Genomic DNA, 18975 nt, shown 5'->3' on the forward strand with positions numbered 1-18975 from the left:
CAGTTCCTTCCAGAACCTGCGAGGAGGCCGAGACTGCTCTCCTGCCCGCACCGTTCTCCCACAGCTTCCCCACAGGAGGAGAGCAGGGGTTTCAGAACATCCTCTCCCAGCTTGTCGAACCCTGTCATTTCCAAGAAAGGTCCCTCTTGAAACAGCCACTGGTGGGTGGGTCCATTCAGCGGCCAGCGCGCCCCAGCACCCGGGGTGGTGAGGCCAGGCTGGAGGGGCTGTGCCCAGCAGAGGTCCACGGGCACGAGGCCAGCCGGGCGGGTGCTTCCAGGAGCAGAGACACGGCCACACCGACGGGCACAGCGGGGGGTACAAGTGCCACCTCTGGTCCAGATTGAAGGACAAAGGACCCAAGGGGGTGCCACTCAGGTGACGGTGCCAAGGGTGCCACCGCTACAAATGAAACCTCCCAAATTCTGAGGTTTTAAGTGTTTTATCACTGATGGTTTTTGTGGTCTCAAGAATCGTTCCCGCAAAGACTTTTTTATTTGCTGAGACTAAGGCATGAGGGGTGTCCCAGGCCCAGCCAGGTGGCCTTAGGCCAGGCCAGCACTGAGCCGGGCCTCGTGGCCAGGGGGAGGGGGCACAGGGCGTGGCCTGGGTTTGGGCTTTGTTTCTGGAGATACTTTGGAAAATTCATTCAACCCTGAATTTTGGATTTTATTAGTCTTGAGGACAGACCCTTGGCCCCCAGTCCGTCCTTGCTGGGCACAGCCGACGCTTACTGGAGGAACGCCCGCAGGAAGTCGTTGTAGGATATTTTTGAGGAGAGCGTCTTATCGTAATACTCGAGAATATGGAAGAACTCCTCCTCGGAGAGGTTGACGCTGTACTGCCTCAGGACCTGGAAGACAGAGAGGAGCCACTGGGGCCTGTGACACTGTGGTGGGGGTGCTGCCAGAGGGGCGGGGCCCCCCCACGCCCGCTCCCCTCCCTGCCCGAGCCCTGCAGATGCCACCTCCGAGGCCGCTCTCACACCGCCGTTCTCTGCTCTCAGCATCTCCGGCCTGAACAGGGCACGGCCTCACGCAGCCCCGTGCGCACGGCGAGTGTGAAGCGGGAAGAGGCGGCAATTCCAGGGCACGTGGAAGGGGCTGACGGTTGCCCCCGCCCCCCCAGAACAGCAGGCTGATAAACTTCACCCTCCTGACGGGAGGCGGACGCTGGTCACATCCCGACAAGCCGGGTGGGCAGAGAGGAAAGGACTGGAGGGAGACACAGTCCACGGAGCTTGAACATCGGGCGTGGGGAGGCTTTGGGGTGTGGCCCAGCAGGAGGAGGGCAGGACGCGCAGGGGCAGGGAGCGAGGTGCCGGGGATCGTGGTTTGGCAGCCACACAGCGTGCGGCAGGAGCTGCAAGCCGCCCACCCAGTACCCACGTCCCTGGCTTTCTTCCAGGCTGCGGTAAGTCCAGCAAAAAGGGGCCGTTTCCCGCTTCTTTTGCAGCTAGGAAAGGCACGTGACTTTGCTCGGCCAGTGAAACGCACATGCGAATGTTACGTGGGGCCTCTGGAAGGCCTCTCCAAAGAGCAGGGGCGCGCCCCTCTCTCCTTTTCCCTCTGCAGCCTGGAACAGGGACAGGCCGCTGGCCGCCCCGCTTGGCTGATGCCCACGCGGTGCGCTCACCTTCCTGAAATCGGCCACGTTTAAAAACCCCGTTCCGCCCTCGTCGTAGGTTTTGAACGTGCGCCGCATCGGCCTCCAGCAGTGCATGATTTTGGGCTGAATACGCAGCAAAGCCGAGTAAAAGGAGGAAGTCTCAGCGCCAGCTTCTTTCTAAAAAACGAAACGCAACAGGAGGTGAGAAAGGAGCTTTCGCGTGGCAAGGACGGGGCGGGCGGCCGGCGGCCCCTCCTCTGGGCCCATCCGCCGCCCGGCTGCTTCCGGAAGTGCATCTGCGGGAGCTCACCATCCCAGCAAGGTCTTCACAGGTCCCTCTGCGGGCTGTTTAAAAGCACCATCTCCACGACCTCCCCAAGGGGCGGTCCCCTCACCCGCACTGTATGGCCTGGGAAACCGAGGCCCAGGGAGGCGAAGTGGCAAGGTGAGGACTGACCCTTGACTCAGGCTCTGAGCGACTCTAACCCAAGGTGGCAGGCGCCCTCCCAGGGCAGGGAGGGGCCAGGGAGACACCCGGCGATGTCAGAAGAATTTGAGGAAAAAAGATTTCAGTTTGGGTCTTCTAGTAGTTTATGATAATGAAGAGCTTTAAAAAAATCACGAGGTTGTAATTATATCTAGTAATTAGACAGTACACTACACTGTGATTATTTCATTTAGGTACTTATTAGATTGAAAACGAGATATTTTAGCATGATTTAGCCCCAGCACATGTCTGCACACCACAGAGGTGAACTGTAGGCAGTAATGTGTAACACATTTCGGGAAAGTTTAATTTTAATGTGGCACTACATTAAACAAATTAGCACAGAATCAAATTGCTTTCAATTTTTACTTCATTTAGCACCTATGATGGAAACTCAAGCTACCCCATGGCTTGGGCGCTGCCAATTTACCCCGTCAGCGATGGCCCGCTCCTCTCCCCTCGCCACCGTGGCTTGAGGAGGGCTCCCGGCCTAGCCCTGAGCACCAGGTCTATCCAGAAATCCCGCTCTGGGCCCAACAGCCACCGCAGCACCCAAGCTCGCTTCCCAAGTGACGCCCCTGGTGTCAGAGGAGGCAGTGGCACCTGCCGGGCGATGAGACGCTCCCCCTTTAGCCCCTGCACGGGGCGCTGGACCTGGCTCCCCACTGTGCCTTGCGGGGCTTGGCAGCCAGGGCACATGTGGCTGAGGGGACGAGGACTGCGACACGGAGAAGGAACGCGTGAGGCAGGATCCGGGGGTGTGAAGGAGGCGGAACCGGGTGAATGAAACCGGAGCTGGGGGCGCCTGGGCCGGGTCTGCAGAGGCTCGACGTGGTTGCCGCCCTGGGAGACAGCCCTGCGACCCCAGCAGAGGAGGCTTGGAAGGGGGACCCCAGCAGGGGCCCCCGAGGCCATCCCGGTCATGCTTGGCAGACCCTGCCCCTCATTTGCAGAAGGAGAAACTGTGCCCCAGAGAGGCGGGGCAGGCCAGAGGCGCAGGGACTGCCGGGCCGCACAGCTCCCTGGTTCTCCCACTGGTCCCGGCCGGCCCACACAGCCCAAGACGCAGCAGCAGCCTTTCCTCCACTGGCAGCAACCCTGGCTGGGCAGGACTGGCTTTGCTTGAAGTTTTCTTCCTGAAGCTTGGCCGAAGCCTCCCACACTTGCGCCTGCTGTTCTAAAACTGGAGACTACACCGAGACGGCACGTGTTTTTGCACAAATGATGGATCACGCCCCGTAGAAGCTTTCCACGAGGACGCTGTGGGATGGCTGATGATGAGCCTGTCCTCCCCCCCAGTTACCCTGAGCACTGCTGGGCGGGCTGTGCTCCGGCTGGGTGGGCTGGGGCCCCCTCAGGGCTGGCTCCTCCGGTGGAGGTGTCAGGTGACTGGAATTGACCCGACGTAGATAACGCCAGCTGGACCCGCTATTGAATTCACTTAGGCTTACTTCTAAATGTTTCATGAATTGGATGGAATGTGAGCACGAAAAGAAAGCAATGCTTTGTTTCATGTTTTGGAAAGACTCAAGGTGAGTCAGCGGAAGCCCTGTGGTTGAACCAGGGCGAGGGACCATAAAGGCACACACGAGAGAGAATAAAAGGCCACCTCAGGGGGAACAGTGCACTTGAGTTGTCATTCAAGGGTCTGTAGGGTGTCATTCTTTTTCAAAGAAACAGAAAAAGAAAATTGTAGACGATGCACTGTGGGTGCAGTTTCAGCAAAGGCTGATGCTAGACTCCAGCCTGCCCCCCCACCCAGGGACAAGGGTCTGTTCCCATCCACGGCTGTCAGATGCAGGCACGTTTATGCTTCTGTTAAAAACGTTTAACCTTGCCAGCATTCTCCCCGCTTTGCCTTTTCCTCTGCACCTTATGGTGTGAGCGGTTGGCACTGCACTTGACGGTGCGGCACATGGCTGTTCGCGGGTGCTTTGAAGGGGCCCGTGGTGATCAGGTGTGTGCGCCGTGTACGAGTTCGTTTAAGAACTAGGGGTCCAGTCTATGGATCCCAGTCTGGGCTCCCCAAACCCTTGCAGGGTTCCAGAAGGAGAAAAAGGAAATCTGTGAATGATTTTCAAAAATAGTAAATATCTGAGCCATTATCTGTGCTCTGAAATCCTGGCAGAGACCCAGGCACACGCTCCAGATGCACCGAGCGGGGGCCGTGGACCCCCATTCCACAGCCTCTGCTGGGCTCGTGCTCACCAGAACACCTGCCTGGCGCTTGTCCAAGGGTTTAAGTAATGACGCAAATGGGGCGATGGAGTGTTAACTGGACAGATACTGTGTGCAGACAGAGATGTGAGCAGGAGTCCATGGGGAGGTGGCAGGGAGGCTGGGGACATCCCATAGAGGAGTGAACTGAGGCCCAGGGAGCCCCCAGCAGTGGAACCAGGCTGGCCCTGCCAGTGGCCGTCGCCTGGAGGCCCTGAGCCCATCACCTGTCCGGATGAAGCGAGATGACCCCATTTGCAATGAAGTGAGATGAGACGCTTTTACCCCCAGGCCCAAGTGCTGTCTGAGAACGACTCACGTACCATCTTGTGTATATTCTGAATTCGCAGTCTCTGCATCAGGGAGGTGTCTTTGGCTTTTAGCAGCAGGACACAGCTCTGAATGAAGTCACAATAAGCAAATTTACCGTTGTTCTTTAAGTCATACTTTACAATGAGCTGCTGACACTCCTCTTTGCTTATGTCCAGGTGGAATTTCTCCACAAGGGCTAAAAAAAAAAAAAAAAAAGTTCAATGGGTGGTGACTTGTCCACTCGTTCTTCCTCCTGTTCATTCGTTCATCCAGTCGACGTTTGCTGAGGCTCTTTCTCTGGGTCAGGCCCTGTGTCGGCTCTAGATCAACAGGCTCGTGGTAGGTGGAAGACCAGGTATGGAAACAGGGGAGGAGGGTGACCCACGCCCTGCCCCGCCCGCGCCACCCAGCTGGGCGGTGATCAGAACGCCGTGGGAGCTGTGACCTACAGAGCAGGTGGGCGTGAGGAAGGAAGCGGCTCTTCCCATGGGACAGGAGGCCCTGAGCAGAGCCCGCTCGGCACGCGAGGGGCATAGCAGAACGACCCGCGTTCTTGGCCATGAGCCTGGCAGGGGCTGGGCCTTGGGGAGCCCCGAAAGCCTCCCTGAGGAATTCCCACTTGGCCTTCTGAAAAAGCGTTTTCCTGTGGGGTTTTGAAGATGTTTTTGAGAGTATATTAGACTGTGAACTTACACGTTTAGAATTTTCATTCCAATGACAACATGAAATATGCAAAACTCATGTTCTGGGGTACATGGGGGTCCCCCATGAGACAACTGCCGGGCAATTCCCAGGCTGGAGTCTGCCTTTTTGATTATGATTTTGTTGATGTGAGTTGGACAAGGGATGGGTCAGCGAGTCTGCCAGGCTGCCAGGAGGGTGGCATACCTTAAGTTAGAGTATCAATACACACACCACACTTTGTACTCTTGTTGAATTCTTTTACTACTTATAAAGGCATCTTTTTCTGGAATGATAACTCATAATTGAATAGGACTAAGATGGGATGAGATTTTAGTTTCTTGAATTTCATAGATTGAGATTTTGATCTGATATCCTGAAAGCAGCCAAGTGTTGAGCAGAATACTACTTTAATTTTTGAGGCTAATGAAGCAAGTTAATGCAAGAGGACTTCATAGCAGTGATACCCTCAAACCACATGAAGGCTGAGAGGTGCTGCCATGCAAAGTACAAAGATCGGTTTCTTTGCCCTCGCATAGAGGAAAGCAGTAGAAGATGCTGCCACCCAGGCCATGGCTGGGGTAGCAGGTGGGACTTGAACTATTCCACCTTGCAGGAGGCCATCAGCAGTGACCTCAAACTACACGATGGCTTTTGAAAGTCAATCCATAATGCTTTCTGTTACAGTACTGAATTGCCAGGGCACTGCTGAAGTCTCACAAGCCTATCAGAATAATGGATTGGAGGCTTAAATGAGTTCATGGTTTGAAAAAACCCAACAATATTGATAATGAAAATAACTAAAGTTTTGATTGACCATGCACAAAATCAGAAGACTGAACTAGAGGATTGTGGGAAGATGGTGGAGTAAGAAGCTCCAGGAATCAGTCCCTCCACCCGCTAAGCAGGCAGACACTAGCTGAATCAACAATTTTAAAACTCCAGAGTCCAGAAGAACACTGTGCAGCATCCAGGGAGAAGTGGGGCCCAGTCCCTGGTGCAGAGAGGTCCTCAGTCTAATTGCCAAGACTGGGAAGAGGACATGGTGTGATGACTGATCACTGTTTTCGATTAGCTACTTTGGGTCGCTGGGGACTTGGCTCTGAAAGCAGCCACTGCTCTTACCATCCTGCAAAAAGGAGGCAGAGGACACTTAGTGCGATTCTTCAGAGCAGCGCGGGGTAGCTGAAGGGCAGGTGCCGAGTCAAGAAAGCGCAGCTTTGGGGAACCCTGGGAGAAGCTCCTGCCTCCCTGTCTGGACCCTCCTTTTACCCTCCTCAGGGCAGTTTGGAACTGGCTGGTGCTCCCTTTGTGAGTCCCTCACCTTGTTCTGGCTGGAAATCCTCCCTGTCATGTCCCCTCGCAAAATTTGTGCTCCAGGCAAAAGTAGCTTGAGACAAGGAAAACTGTAAGAAGCAGCTGAGGAGAATGGGCCGGGCAAAGGCTTACCTGTTTTATTTAAGTCCAGCAGTGGAACAACCAGGAGAGGGAGAAGGTCTGTCTCCTGGGAGGTAGAGGGGGCACTCAAACCCTGTATCAGGGGAGCTCCTAAGACCACTAGCAAACACAAGTCTAGGACAAGACCCAGGCCCAGGAGAGGCAGGGAGGACCCTGCACTCTGCATTCTCCTTGGGGGACCTCCTTGATAGGAGGGATGAACTCTGAAGGACAGCACCAGCCAACGCAGAGCCAATTTGCAAAGACTGTGGAAGGTGTCTTTTGGTACTCAGGAAAATCTCTGTTGTATCACCAGTTGGATGTAAACTCAAGAAACAGACATCTCAGGGAATAATCCTGGAGCTAACATTTTAAAATGAACAGTGTGCCAAAGAAGATCACAACAAAGAAACAGGAAATGATGGCCCATCCAAAGGAAGAGGATAGAAATCCTGAAAAATCAATGAAAAATCATACTATGGACAAATGAAACAAGGACTTTAAAAAAGTCATCTTGTGGTGTGGGTGTAGCTCGGTGGTTGACTGCCTGCTTCCCATGTTCAATCCCTGGTACTGCCTTAAAAAAAATGAGCCTCAATATGCTCAAGGAAATGAAGAAAATTACAGAGAAAGAACTAAAGAATATCAGGAAAACAGTGAATGAACAATATGAGAATCTCAATAAAAAAACAGAAATTTTAAAAGGGAACCAACCAGAACTACTATAGTAGAAGAGCACAATAACTGAAATGAAAAATTCCGTGGAGGGTTTCAGGAGCAGATTGGAACTGGCAGAAGAAAGAATTAGCAAACTCGAAGTCAAGGCAATGGAAATGAGTCAGGCTGAGGAGCAGGAAAAAAAAAAGAATTAGAAAAAATGAAAATAGTCTGAGACCTCTAAGACACCATTAAGGACACCAATATATGCATTTTGGGGGTTCCAGAAGGAGAAGAAAGAGAAGGGACAGAAGGACTATTCAAGGAAATAATGATAGAAAAATTCCCAAACTTGGCAAAAGATGTGAATATGCACATTCAAGAAGCCCAGAGAACACCAAACAGTATAAATTTGAAGAGAAATGTACCCTGTCACATATGGCTCAAACTGTCAGATGAAGGGACAGGGAGAGAGTTCTGAAAGCTGCGGGAGAAAAGCAATGGGTTATGTATGAGGGAATCCCAATTAGACTGAATGTCAATTTCTCATCAGAAACCACAGAGGTAAGAAGGCAGTGGGTTGAAATACTTAAAGTGCTGAAAGAAAATAATTACCAAGCACAAATCTTATGTCTGGGGAGGCTTTCTTTCAAAAATGAGGGAGAGATTAAGACATTCCCAAATAAACAAAAAGCTCTAGCTCATCACCACTAGACCTGCTCTATAAGCAATGCAAAAGGGAATTCTTCAGACTGAAAGGAAAGGACATGAGGCAGTGGTTCAAAGCAGCATAAAGAAATAAAGATCTCTGATAAAGGTAACCATTGGGTAATTGCAGATGCCAGTGTTATTGTATGGTATTTTTGTTATGTAACGCCTCTTCTTACTTCCTACAGGTGCTAAAATGCAAATGCATAAAAAGTAATGATAAGTCTATGGTTTTGGAAATGCAATGTACAAAGAAACAATTTGTAACAACTATAAAAAAAAGGTGGGGGGGGCACGGAGGAATAAAGGAAATGTGTATGTATGTTATTGAAGTCAAGTTGGTATCAAATTGAATATGATTGTTATATATTTAAGATGTTAAATTTCAACTCTACTGTAATCACAAGGAAACTATGTGACAAATATAGCCAGAAAGAAATGAGAAGGGACTCAGTATGGCACAATACAAATAATCAAATAAATGTGAAAGTAGGCATTAATGGGAGATTTAGGGACAAAAAAAGGTATAAGACTTAACAAAGATGAAATAGCAAAACGTCAGAAGAAGTCCTGCGCTGTCGGGCGTGGGGAGTTAGGGCTCACCATGCAGAGTTCCTATTTGGGATGAGGAACAGTTTTGGTGGATGGCAGTGACGGTGGCCGTCGTGAACATAACTGACAGCACTGAATTACATATTTGAATGTGGTTAAAAAAGGGACCCTGCAGGAAGCCTCCTGGGTGGAGCTGAAACCCGAGTAGAGCAGGAGGAGTGGGGGGAGCCGACTTCACCGTGGCCCTGGCTCGGCTGTGGACCATGGCGCGGCAGGAGGTCCTGTCCCTCGGGGTTGTGTTCAGGGAGGCGACTCGCCCGCCACCCCGCCCAGACCTTCCACTGGCTTTCTGCTACGTGGCTCCCACTCCTCCCCAGGGGGTATGGACTTCTGCCCAGGGGGAGGTGATAAGGTGTCATCAGCGACAGAACAGCACCCACCCAGGAACTCAGACGTGGTGACTTCCCCTTGCTTGTTCGCATCCTTCCCTTTGCATTCCTTCAGGAGCTCTCGCCAACAGCCCTGGATTTTCTTCCTGAGCTTGTTCTCTATGGGTTCGCAGTTCTGCAAGGGCGGAGTGCTTGGCCGGGGGGCTGTGCCAGGTGGAGTCTAGTGAGCGAGGAAAGAAAACTGTGTTTTAATTTGCATTGAAAATGAAAGTAATAATACCAAATTCCAGATATGACTCAGGCTGTGAGGTTCAAAATTTTACAATTTTGGTTGTTGGGGAAGTGGGGAATGGGGGTGGGACTTTTCTAGATGAATGAACCATCGATGTGTTACTGGATTTTTGCCTGTAGCCCACTTTATTTTCATCCTCTATGTCCCTTAATTAAAGAGGTCTATCTCAGAAATAAAATGCAAGATAAAACACATGTGATAGTTTTACAATTTAATTTTTATTTTCATTGGTGGGTTATATTTGTGCCAAATCATAATAGCTCGTATAGTTTTGGAAGTAAATATATAGCTAAGGTTCAAATATATAGAAATGCTACTTGAATGTATTACTGGCATGTATGGGGAAAGCGAGGATGATGTTGTTTTCACCAGAGAAAGAATTCTATCAAAGGAAGGAAATTGACTTGCCTTTGTGTGGAGCGTTCAATCCTGTGATCACTCCCAGAGTATCTGATATTTTGAAACCATGTGGACCAAGTCTGAAGCGAGGCTGCTCTTTGTTTTATCACATTTTCCATAAAAACAAGGGAGCAAATTTGACACAGCTCAGACTTTTCTCCCGAATGCCAGACTTACATCTGCACCCATCTCCTCAACATGTGGTTATCTCGAATCGTAACACGCTCAGTTGGAGCCCTGGCCCATCTCCCTAATTCTGCACCATCTGAGCCTCTGCTGTCACAAGTCCTTTCTTCTCGTTGTCCGGGATGCAGATGTGCACGTCTTCCTTGGCTAGTCTTCCTCCCTCTCAGTCCCACATCGAACCCATCAGGGAACTGTGCTGGCTCTGCCTCGATGATTTAGCCAGAACCTGACTCCTTCGAACCAGCTCCCCCTCCACCACCGCGATCCAGGCCCCCTCTGCCTCCCTTGTGAGGTGGCTGGACGTCCTCCCCGTCTCTGCCTCTGCCTGGCCCCTGTGCTTCTGTACGCCCCCACCCCACAGTCTCTTTCCAACACAGCCACAGAGGAGGCTTTTTAAAAGGCAGATCATGTTGCTCTTCTGCCTAAACACTTCAAAGGCCCCACTCCCCCTCGGAGAAAAGCCAAATCCTACCCGGGGCCCTTGAGCCTTGATTGGTTTCCTGCAGCGGCTGTAGCAGATGGTCACAACTTTACTGGCTGAAAACAACACAAATTCATTCTCTCATGGTGTGACAGTTTGCAGCAGGGTGGATCCCAGAAGATCATGTTCTTAGAGCTAATCCATTCCTGTGCCTGTAAACCCATTGCAGGTGGGAACTTTTGATTAGACTCAGTTAAGAGATCTTCATTTTGATTAGATCACTTCAGTAGGGCATGGCCGAGGGTGGGTCTTAATCCTCTGACTGGAGGCCTTTGTAAATGGAGGAATAAAATGCAGATGCAGAAAAAATTGGCAGAGACAGAAAGAAGCCTCCAGAAGTTGAAATCAATGGACCTGGGAGCGAGAAAAGCCATAGACAGGGTTGCATGAAACTGAAGCAATGAGGCTCTGAGGAGAGGAGAGAGACAAATGGCACTGCCAAGTGCCTGATGGCCCGCAGACAAGCTCGGGGAAAAAGTGAGCCTCGAGGAGAAAGCAGAGACTGGCAGAGCCACCACTGCGCCTTGCCACGTTGCAAGAGTCCAGGATGGCCAACGGCTGGCCTTAGGCGAAAGAGCTTCGCCTTTTGCCTTGATTAGGACATTTTCCCCAACCTCGGAACGCTAAGCTTTTACCTAACAAATTCCCACTATAAAAGCCAACCTATTTCTGGTATGGTGCTCCCAGCAGCTTTTAGCAAACTAAAACCCATGGTTCTTGAGGGCAGAAGTCTGAAACGGGCTAAAAGCAGGGTCTTGGCAGGGCTGTGTGTCTTCCTGGAGGCTCTAGCCTGGCCTCTTCCAGCTTGCAGAGGTTTGTCTGCTTTCTGGGCTCATGGCCCCTTCCTGTCTTCAAAGCAGCCACAGCAGGTCAAGTCCTTCCCATACAGCATCACCCCTGCCACCCTGGTCCCCATTTAAGGGCCCGGGAGATTTCACTGGGCCCACCCAGATAACCCAGGCTAACCTCCCTCTCTTACAGTCGGCTCATTAGCAACCTTCATTGCCCCTTGCCACAGGCTGCAGGAGCTGGGACGTGAGCTCCTGACGCTCTCCACCCTGCTCTGCTTACCGCTTTTTAACCTACTCAGTACCCCTGATGTTTCCTGGTCATTGCCCAGCAGCCCCAACCAGGCTGTAAACCACATGAGGGCAGGGAATAGGTCCATGCGGTATTCTCAGCTCTGGAAAACACCCAGCACATAGGAGGCACACGATCCATGCGTGCTGAAGGGATGGATGAGTCGGTAATCAGCGCTCAGCACACACTCAGTGTGGTGGATGTTCTGTCCTGTGCATGGTGTTGAATTCTCTCAACCACTCTTCCCTGAGACACTGTCACTCCTTTCTGCAGGTGAGGGAAGAGCTGCAGGAAGCTGGGGACCTTTCTCTATGGCAGGCAGGCAGCCCCACCCAGGGGACTGGGCTGTGCCAGGGAGAGGATGCCCTGTGGCCCAGGCCGGGATGCCAGGGGTCAGGGCTGTGCCCCGTGGCCCAGGCCGGGATGCCAGGGGTCAGGGCTGTGTCCCGTGGCCCAGGCCGGGATGCCAGGGGTCAGGACTGTGCCCCGTGGCCCAGGCCGGGATGCCAGGGGTCAGGGCTGTGCCCCGTGGCCCAGGCTGGGATGCCAGGGGTCAGGGCTGTGCCCCGTGGCTCAGGCCGGGATGCCAGGGGTCAGGGCTGTGCCCCGTGGCTCAGGCTGGGATGCCAGGGGTCAGGGCTGTGCCCTGTGGCCCAGGCTGGGATGCCAGGGGTCAGGACACTCTGGGGCCCTGGCTGGGACGCCGGGGGTCAGGGCTGTGCAGGAGACAGGCCTTGGTTTGAAACCAGGGTTCTCCATGCATACCTGAGGGGAGGAATCCCTTTACAGTTTCTTCAACTGTAATATGGGTATAACACTGACGTCTGGGCACCGGGCCAAGTTGGGCACTCACACGGAGCTATTTACCACAGGGCAGGTGTCGTCCTCCTGGCCTGGGGCGGCCCCCTCGTCCCCTGCCCGCCCACTTTGGTCCCCGTGGTCTCCCCCACACTCCTGTCCACCCAACTCTCTCCCACCCTTTTCCTCACATCTGGTCCCATGTGCCCCCTACCCCATGGGCACCCACCTTGTCCATTGCTCACACACAGAGCAAACCCTTGGGCCCACCCGAAAGCCCCCAGCTCCGGCACGAGGCAGCAGGGGTGTGGCCGGGTCAAGCACTCACGCAGGGGTGGCTCCGAGCCCTGGGTCCTTCCTGGGAGTCCCAGGCGGAGAGTTGGGGCACACTGCTTCCCCTCTGGGCCCGGCCCGAGTCGCTGGAAGCCGGCGGGGTCTCTGCCTTCCCTGCGCTGAACTTGGTCAGGAAATCCTGGTATTTCAGCCTCCCCCTGGCATCCACTGGCATCTCGCTCCAGAGTCTGTCAAACTGGCAAAGAAGCAGAAGTCGTTTCCCACGTGTCAGTGTGAGAACCCCACCGAAGCCCACGCAGCGTGGGGGGAGTGGGGCGAGAGCAAGTGAGCGGCAGCGACAGGTAAGGGCTCAGGCACTGGCAGGAGTCCGGGGCCCGAGTCAACAAAATTAAAAAAGGAAAAACTCATTTGGTCTCCACTCGGTGGAAGCTTCTGGAAGACTGGAAAAGCAAAGACAAGAGGATTATTCATGGCTTCCGCAGGACATTTTTTAATTGAATTGGGCCCTTAGTGAGCAGTTTAAGACCATTAAATCTTGCCATTAGTCACAGTGGCTGAGCTGCAGTATATAAGAGCATTTTAGGGGAAAATGCAAATCAAACCTCCAGCCCACCTCCGTCCCAGGGAAGCCCCAGCCAGGCCCATTTCTCATTTTTCCAGGTACACCCGAGTTCTGCAAACAGCTCAACGGGTGACGCGGCCCCCAGCCACTGTATTTGCATCAGCAATTTATTTCACCCTAAGGGCAAAAAATGTCTTCTCACAAGATGAAAAGGGAGGCATTTGGAAAACTGGAGAGAATTTTACGGCTTTATGTTGTTACTGTCTGATGCCACAGACGGTATCAAAACCACACGGCCGCACTGATAGAACAAAATGACTCAATGCATCCTAAATGAGCCACTCTGATGACTTGAGGGCTTTCAGGCAGGCAAGAAGAATGGTAACTTACTTCCAATTTGATTTTTTTTATAGCCCCTGAAGCCCAAAGGAGGCCCCAGCCTTCAGCACGAGCTGCCAGCAGCAGCAGCCTTCACAGAGGCGAGGGAAGGCGCGCTTCCATTTCCTTCCTTCCGCCCCGAGTTCCCCCAGGGACTGTGCTCTGCCAGAAACTGAGTTTGCTTCTGGGTCTCCACTGGGGTTTTCCAAATTACAAGTCACCATGTCCAGGTCTATTTGAAATCCTGGACATGAAGTAGGGAGGGGTAAGAAAGAAGAGGGAGAATGTTTTAGGTGCTGAAAAGGCAAAATGGTTTAGTTTGGGACAATATTCTTGAATTAAAAAAAAATTTTTGAGATAATTATGGATTCGCAGGAAGTTACAAGGATAATACAGAGAGGGAGCCTGTTGCCTTCTCCTGCTTCCCCCAAAGGCCCTGTCTCATTAAGCCAGGACACTGACATCGAGCCAGCTGCGTGTGCAGTTGTGCCATCTCCTCATGTGTGGGGATTCACGGTGGTTTAACCGTGAACAACGAGGAGAAGCCGTTTTTTGGAGTGGAAGTGAGAGGCCCCTGAGAGGCAGTGACCACGGGCTCTCCACCTCACAACCCCCCAGTAGGGTAACCCACCCACGGCCCTCAGCCCGGCACCGCTGGCCCGCGGAGAGAGCTGTCCACAGCCGCTGGCCAGAGGAGCTGCCTGTCGGCCCCTCCCCAGCTCACACCTCCCCACGTCAGCCTGGAAGCTCCCTGAAGGGCCGCTCCGGGTTCAGCATCTCGCAAAGGGTCTTGCACAGATGAATGTCTGTTAACTGCTGAACTTCCAAAGACTCAGAAGATAAGGCTGATCTGACCCAAGGAAAAAACGCTTCAAGAATAAAAACCTTACAAAGAGTGACACAAGGGAGGCCCTAACCCCTCTTCCGAGCGCACTGATCAGGACGAGGAGGAGGAGGCTGCAGGACAACGCCTTGCCACCCCATTCTAACCACAAGGAAGAGCCAAATAATCTACAAGGCCAGAACTTTTCCTGGACCCCTCCGAGAGCTGAGGCCAAGGCGGCCTAAGGGGCCTGAATTCCAGACCCGTGAACCCTTACTGCTGGCAGTGCGTGGGAGGACAGCGGTTGTCGCAGAAGAGACGGGAAGAAAGCAGCTGCAGCACGTTCCTGAAGGCCAGGTGTTGTGGCTGAGTCGTGCCCACCTGGGACGGGGGAAGGTGATCTTACTTGGAAATAGGGTCTCTGCAAATGTAACGAGGCACATGAAGACGAGGTCGTACTGGACTAGGGTGTGCCCTCAATCCAACGACCGGGGTCCTTATAAGAAGAGACAGACACACCGACACCCATGGACAGAAGACAGCCCTGAGAAGACTGGAGTGATGCGCTGAGAGGCCAAGGAATGCCAAGGATCGCCAGCAACTGGCCGAAGTGAGATGAGGCAAGGCAGGATTCTCTCTACAGGTTTCAGAGGGAGCCTGGCTCTGCCGACACTTTGACTTCGGACTTTGGACTTCGGGCCTTCAGGACTGTGAGACATAAATGTCTGTCTTCAGCCTCCCAGTGTCTGGTCATCTGTTATGGTGGCTCTCAGAAACACCAAGTGTGGGGTGGCTTATCAGTGTAGGTAAGTGGGGGGCACCAGAAGGAAGAGAGTTCACACTCCCTCTCAAGCTCTTCTCCAAAGACCCCTACCAGGGCTCACCTCACGAGAAGACAGGGCAGCCAGGAGGCTGGAGAGAGGCCCCTCAGTGGTGCAGGCTTGCCCCGAGGTGACCGGCAGGGCGGGGAACACTGCCCATTTCTCCAGACCCTTCTCACGTTGGAAGCAAAGGCCTTGAGCCACTGGGGGCCTGGAGGAGTGCAGCAATCTCCAGGGTCGCTGGAGAAGAGAGAGAAGAAAACCCTCTGCCTCTAGGATAGGGGTAGGAACCCCTCCTTCCAACCCCCAGGAACCAGCACTGGTCCCCTGCTTCTGGGGAAGGGTAGAAGCAAGGGCCACCTGCCCCTGTGGAGAGGCGGCCGACTGTCTTGGGCCCGGGATCTGCACCAATACAGAGCAGAGGTCAGAAACCACTGGGAAAAGGCCGGAAATTGTGTCCTGCCCAAGACCCCCTCAGAGATGAGACAGGAATGTTGGAATGTCAGGCCCTGTCTAAAATGGAGGCTGGACCAGGAATAGCAAGAAACTCCTGCACACACTTCACGAGTCTAGCACCAAGTAATAAACAGTAGGGGTGTGGGAAGAGACCCCTCTCTGGTGTGGATGGGTAGGCACTGCTGAAAGCTGGGGGTGGGGTAGGAATACTGAGAAAAACCCTCCAGTACCCCCAATCCCACACTGAGCACACTAAGCACACCTTAATGGCAATCCTCACCTGGAGGAATTAGTGCACACAGTGGGGGTAAGGACAGCAGCAACAACTCAAACACAGCTCAGCGGTGACTAGATGGACTCAGCCCCCTCAGTAAGGAACTGACACAAGAGCTATGCCCGTTCTCAGGCACGAGCATTATTTGTACCACAGTCTCTGCTGTTGTATTATGCAGATATTCAGAAATAAACAAAATCACACACACACATGAAAAAATCTGATCTATTGCTAAGAGATACAACAAACAACAGAACCAGACTTGGAGATGACCTGGGTGTGGGAACTGCCAGAGAAGGACTTTATAACAGCTCTGATTAATATGCTAAAATATTTAGTGGAAAAGGTGGGGAACTGCATGAACCCACAGGGGATTTCAGCAGAGAGATGGAAAACTACTAAAAAAACTACATTGTCTTCTTCAAATGCAAATTGGATGGAATAGGAATGGAGAAGAAATCCAGAGCATTAGAGGCCAAAGCTGGTGTGCAGCCCACATGCACAAGGGCATGATGTGGGAGGTGGGGGCTGAAGTTTCAATATCCTCTCAGGAACAGGGGCAAGACGTGCCCACATGAGGGGGGCAATTAGAACTGAGCCCCCAACCCATTACTCAGAGCTGAGAGTGAAAGAGGCACCCAAGTGAAAGCTGGAACTAGGCCTGGACTGTGAGTGGGCATAGATTTGCACTAGTTACTGAGGACAAAGGTTGTGAGACCAGGTTTGGGGCAGTCCATCCCTTAGGACCAGGCTAAGGGCCTGAAAAACCTCCTTCCTGTGAGGACGACACAAAGGAGAGGCTCCCAGACAAGCCGAGTAAGTGTGTGGTTATGGTGGTGGGGGCGGTCAGGGGATTTATCAGAACAACTCTTCTAGCTCCTTTCTGTCCCCTTCCTCACACCTCATGACTGATCTCATTGGAAGGTTATGGTAAAATGAACTGGGAAGGAGGAGCTCAGCTCCTTCTTCTCTTCCTCTTTGAGATCTGCCACCTGGAGAAAGCAGACATCTCGTCAGCACCATTAGATGCTGGAAGACAGGAGAGAAACCTGTGCACAGCAACCAGGGAAGAGAACTGTAGACTAGAATTCTATCCCCAGCCAAACTATCTTTAAAGAATGAGGGTAAGAGAGAGAAACTCTCAGGCTTACTCTTCTCTGAACAACAAGAGACGGTGTACTTTATCAAAAAGAAAAGTGAACCAGAAGGCAGGCATGGGGTACAAGATGTGACTGTGGGTAAATAAAGCAGTAAAACATGTTGTATATCTAAAAAAAAATACTGATTTACAAAACTGTGGCAGAGAATATCTATTCTCCTCTTTCTCTGTAGTAATGGGATTTTTAACTGGTAAATCTTCTAGTTATAGAAGTTTCAGATGGGCTCATGAAGGCTGCCCAGTTAAAGACTACACTTCCCAGCCTTCTTTGCAGTTAGGTATGGCCACGTGATGACGTTCTGGCTAATGAGATGTGAACAGAAGTGGTGTGGGGTTTCTGGATAATTCTTCTAAAGGAAAGGAACATTCTGTTTCCTTCCACCCCTTCCCTCTAGCAGGAATGAGGTTGCTGGAGCAGCCTCGTGCTCAGGAGGGCAAGAATAAGAGACAGCCCGGGTCCCTGGTGATTTGGGACTACCACACCAGACACCTGCCCACCCACAAGTCCAGGTGAGAGAGAAATGTGCTTCCATTTTATCTGGGCCAGTGTATCTTTCCATCTCTTTGTTATGGCAGTTTAACCTGCATATTCTAATACAAATAATACTATTTTTGCCTGTGGTTGCAAACAAGCTGGACTTGAATTTCAAGCACGTTAACATGGAACATGGGGTGGGGGGCAGATCGTAGAGGCAAGTTAGGGTATGAGGATGTCCTGTTCTGGAGGAGGATAGAGATATTTTTCAACTTTAGACTGTTAAAAAATATAAAGTAGCTTTGTTACGAGTGTAAAAGATCCTACTGAAAAAGAGTAAAACAAAATGGGTTAATTTACGGCTCCAGCCACCAGATGGTCTCTAATCCCACAGTGCTCTGCTGAGACAGATCCCGCCGCCTCGCCCCCATGCCATTCCAGTCCTAGCAGGCTCTGTGACTTCTAGAACAAGCCTCCCCAGTGCCTCACAATGCCGGGCACCGCCCCTGTCACAATGCAAGCCCCCAACCTCATGCACGAGCCCGGATGTCCACTTTCCTTCTGGGCAGTTCATCCTCTCATCTCCCCTGCCTCAACCCTGCTGGTCCCTCCCTATGTCCCACCCCTTGCGCTGTGCCCAGGGGCCTTCTTTCCACATCACCCGCAGAGCCCGACATCCTCAGCCTCCTCTCGGAAACTCCGCGGATGCTCTCCCCTGAGGTGGCTGTTCTTCACGGCCCTCCCCTGTGTCTACCTTCAGGGCCATGGCTCCCACGTCCCCTTTCCCTGAGGCTCTGAAGGCAGAAAGGAGCAAGGTGGGGAGACAAGCGCCCCAGCGGGCACCCAGCACAGGTGCTTAGTGCTCTGCCCTGTCCTCAGCATCTTAGACGCTGAGCGCGCGCGAGGCAGCAGCGGTGGGCTTCTCACGGGCAGGAGGAGCCTGGGGTGTGGCTGCGGTTCTCCCAGCCGCTGTGGCTCCCCAGACCTTCCAGAGCTTCTTGTAAGATCCTAATACCCTTCAAAAAACCTCCTGCTCAGAGTAGCCTGAGTGGATTCTGCAACCAAGAATCTGGGATGATACAGAAATCACCAAAGGAAGTCTCTGAATAAATTAGAAGAGATTCAGATCACATCTTCTAGTCACAATACAGTACAAACAGAAACCCACAGTAAAAAATCACCCAGGATCCTCTATCAGGAAAATGAAAACCTCACTTCTAAACATTTTATCTTTTAAAAAGATCTCGGGCAATATGGTGGTCTAGACATTCTGACAAGCTCTCCTCCACACAACAGCCAGTTGATGGATAAATACTTTTGAAAGCACCTTTTAAATGCTTTTTAGAGGCCACAAGGAAGTAGAGGAAATTTTTAAGAACCAGAAAATCTTCAAAAGGTGAATACAAACTTGAAAGCGAGTAATACCATGGGGGCAAAATCTAATCTTGG

At 52.2% G+C, this 18975-nt stretch overlaps 1 protein-coding gene across 2 annotated transcripts in view; it reads right to left on the minus strand.

The window, feature by feature from the left end:
* Positions 1-472: 472 nt before the first annotated feature.
* Positions 473-18975, minus strand: part of EFCAB6 (EF-hand calcium binding domain 6) — a 294900-nt gene continuing 276397 nt past the window's right edge. For both annotated transcript variants that reach the window (XM_071219103.1, XM_023588220.2), the window contains 5 exons: positions 12613-12813; positions 9100-9268; positions 4636-4820; positions 1636-1785; positions 473-853 (listed from right to left, as the gene is read on the minus strand). In XM_071219103.1, coding sequence (XP_071075204.1) covers positions 731-853; positions 1636-1785; positions 4636-4820; positions 9100-9268; positions 12613-12813 — 828 coding nt within the window. In that variant the 3' untranslated portion in view covers positions 473-730. The remainder of the gene's footprint in view (positions 854-1635; positions 1786-4635; positions 4821-9099; positions 9269-12612; positions 12814-18975) is intronic.

The sequence above is a fragment of the Dasypus novemcinctus genome, chromosome 12 (genome assembly GCF_030445035.2).
Source record: "Dasypus novemcinctus isolate mDasNov1 chromosome 12, mDasNov1.1.hap2, whole genome shotgun sequence".
Taxonomy (NCBI): domain Eukaryota; kingdom Metazoa; phylum Chordata; class Mammalia; order Cingulata; family Dasypodidae; genus Dasypus; species Dasypus novemcinctus.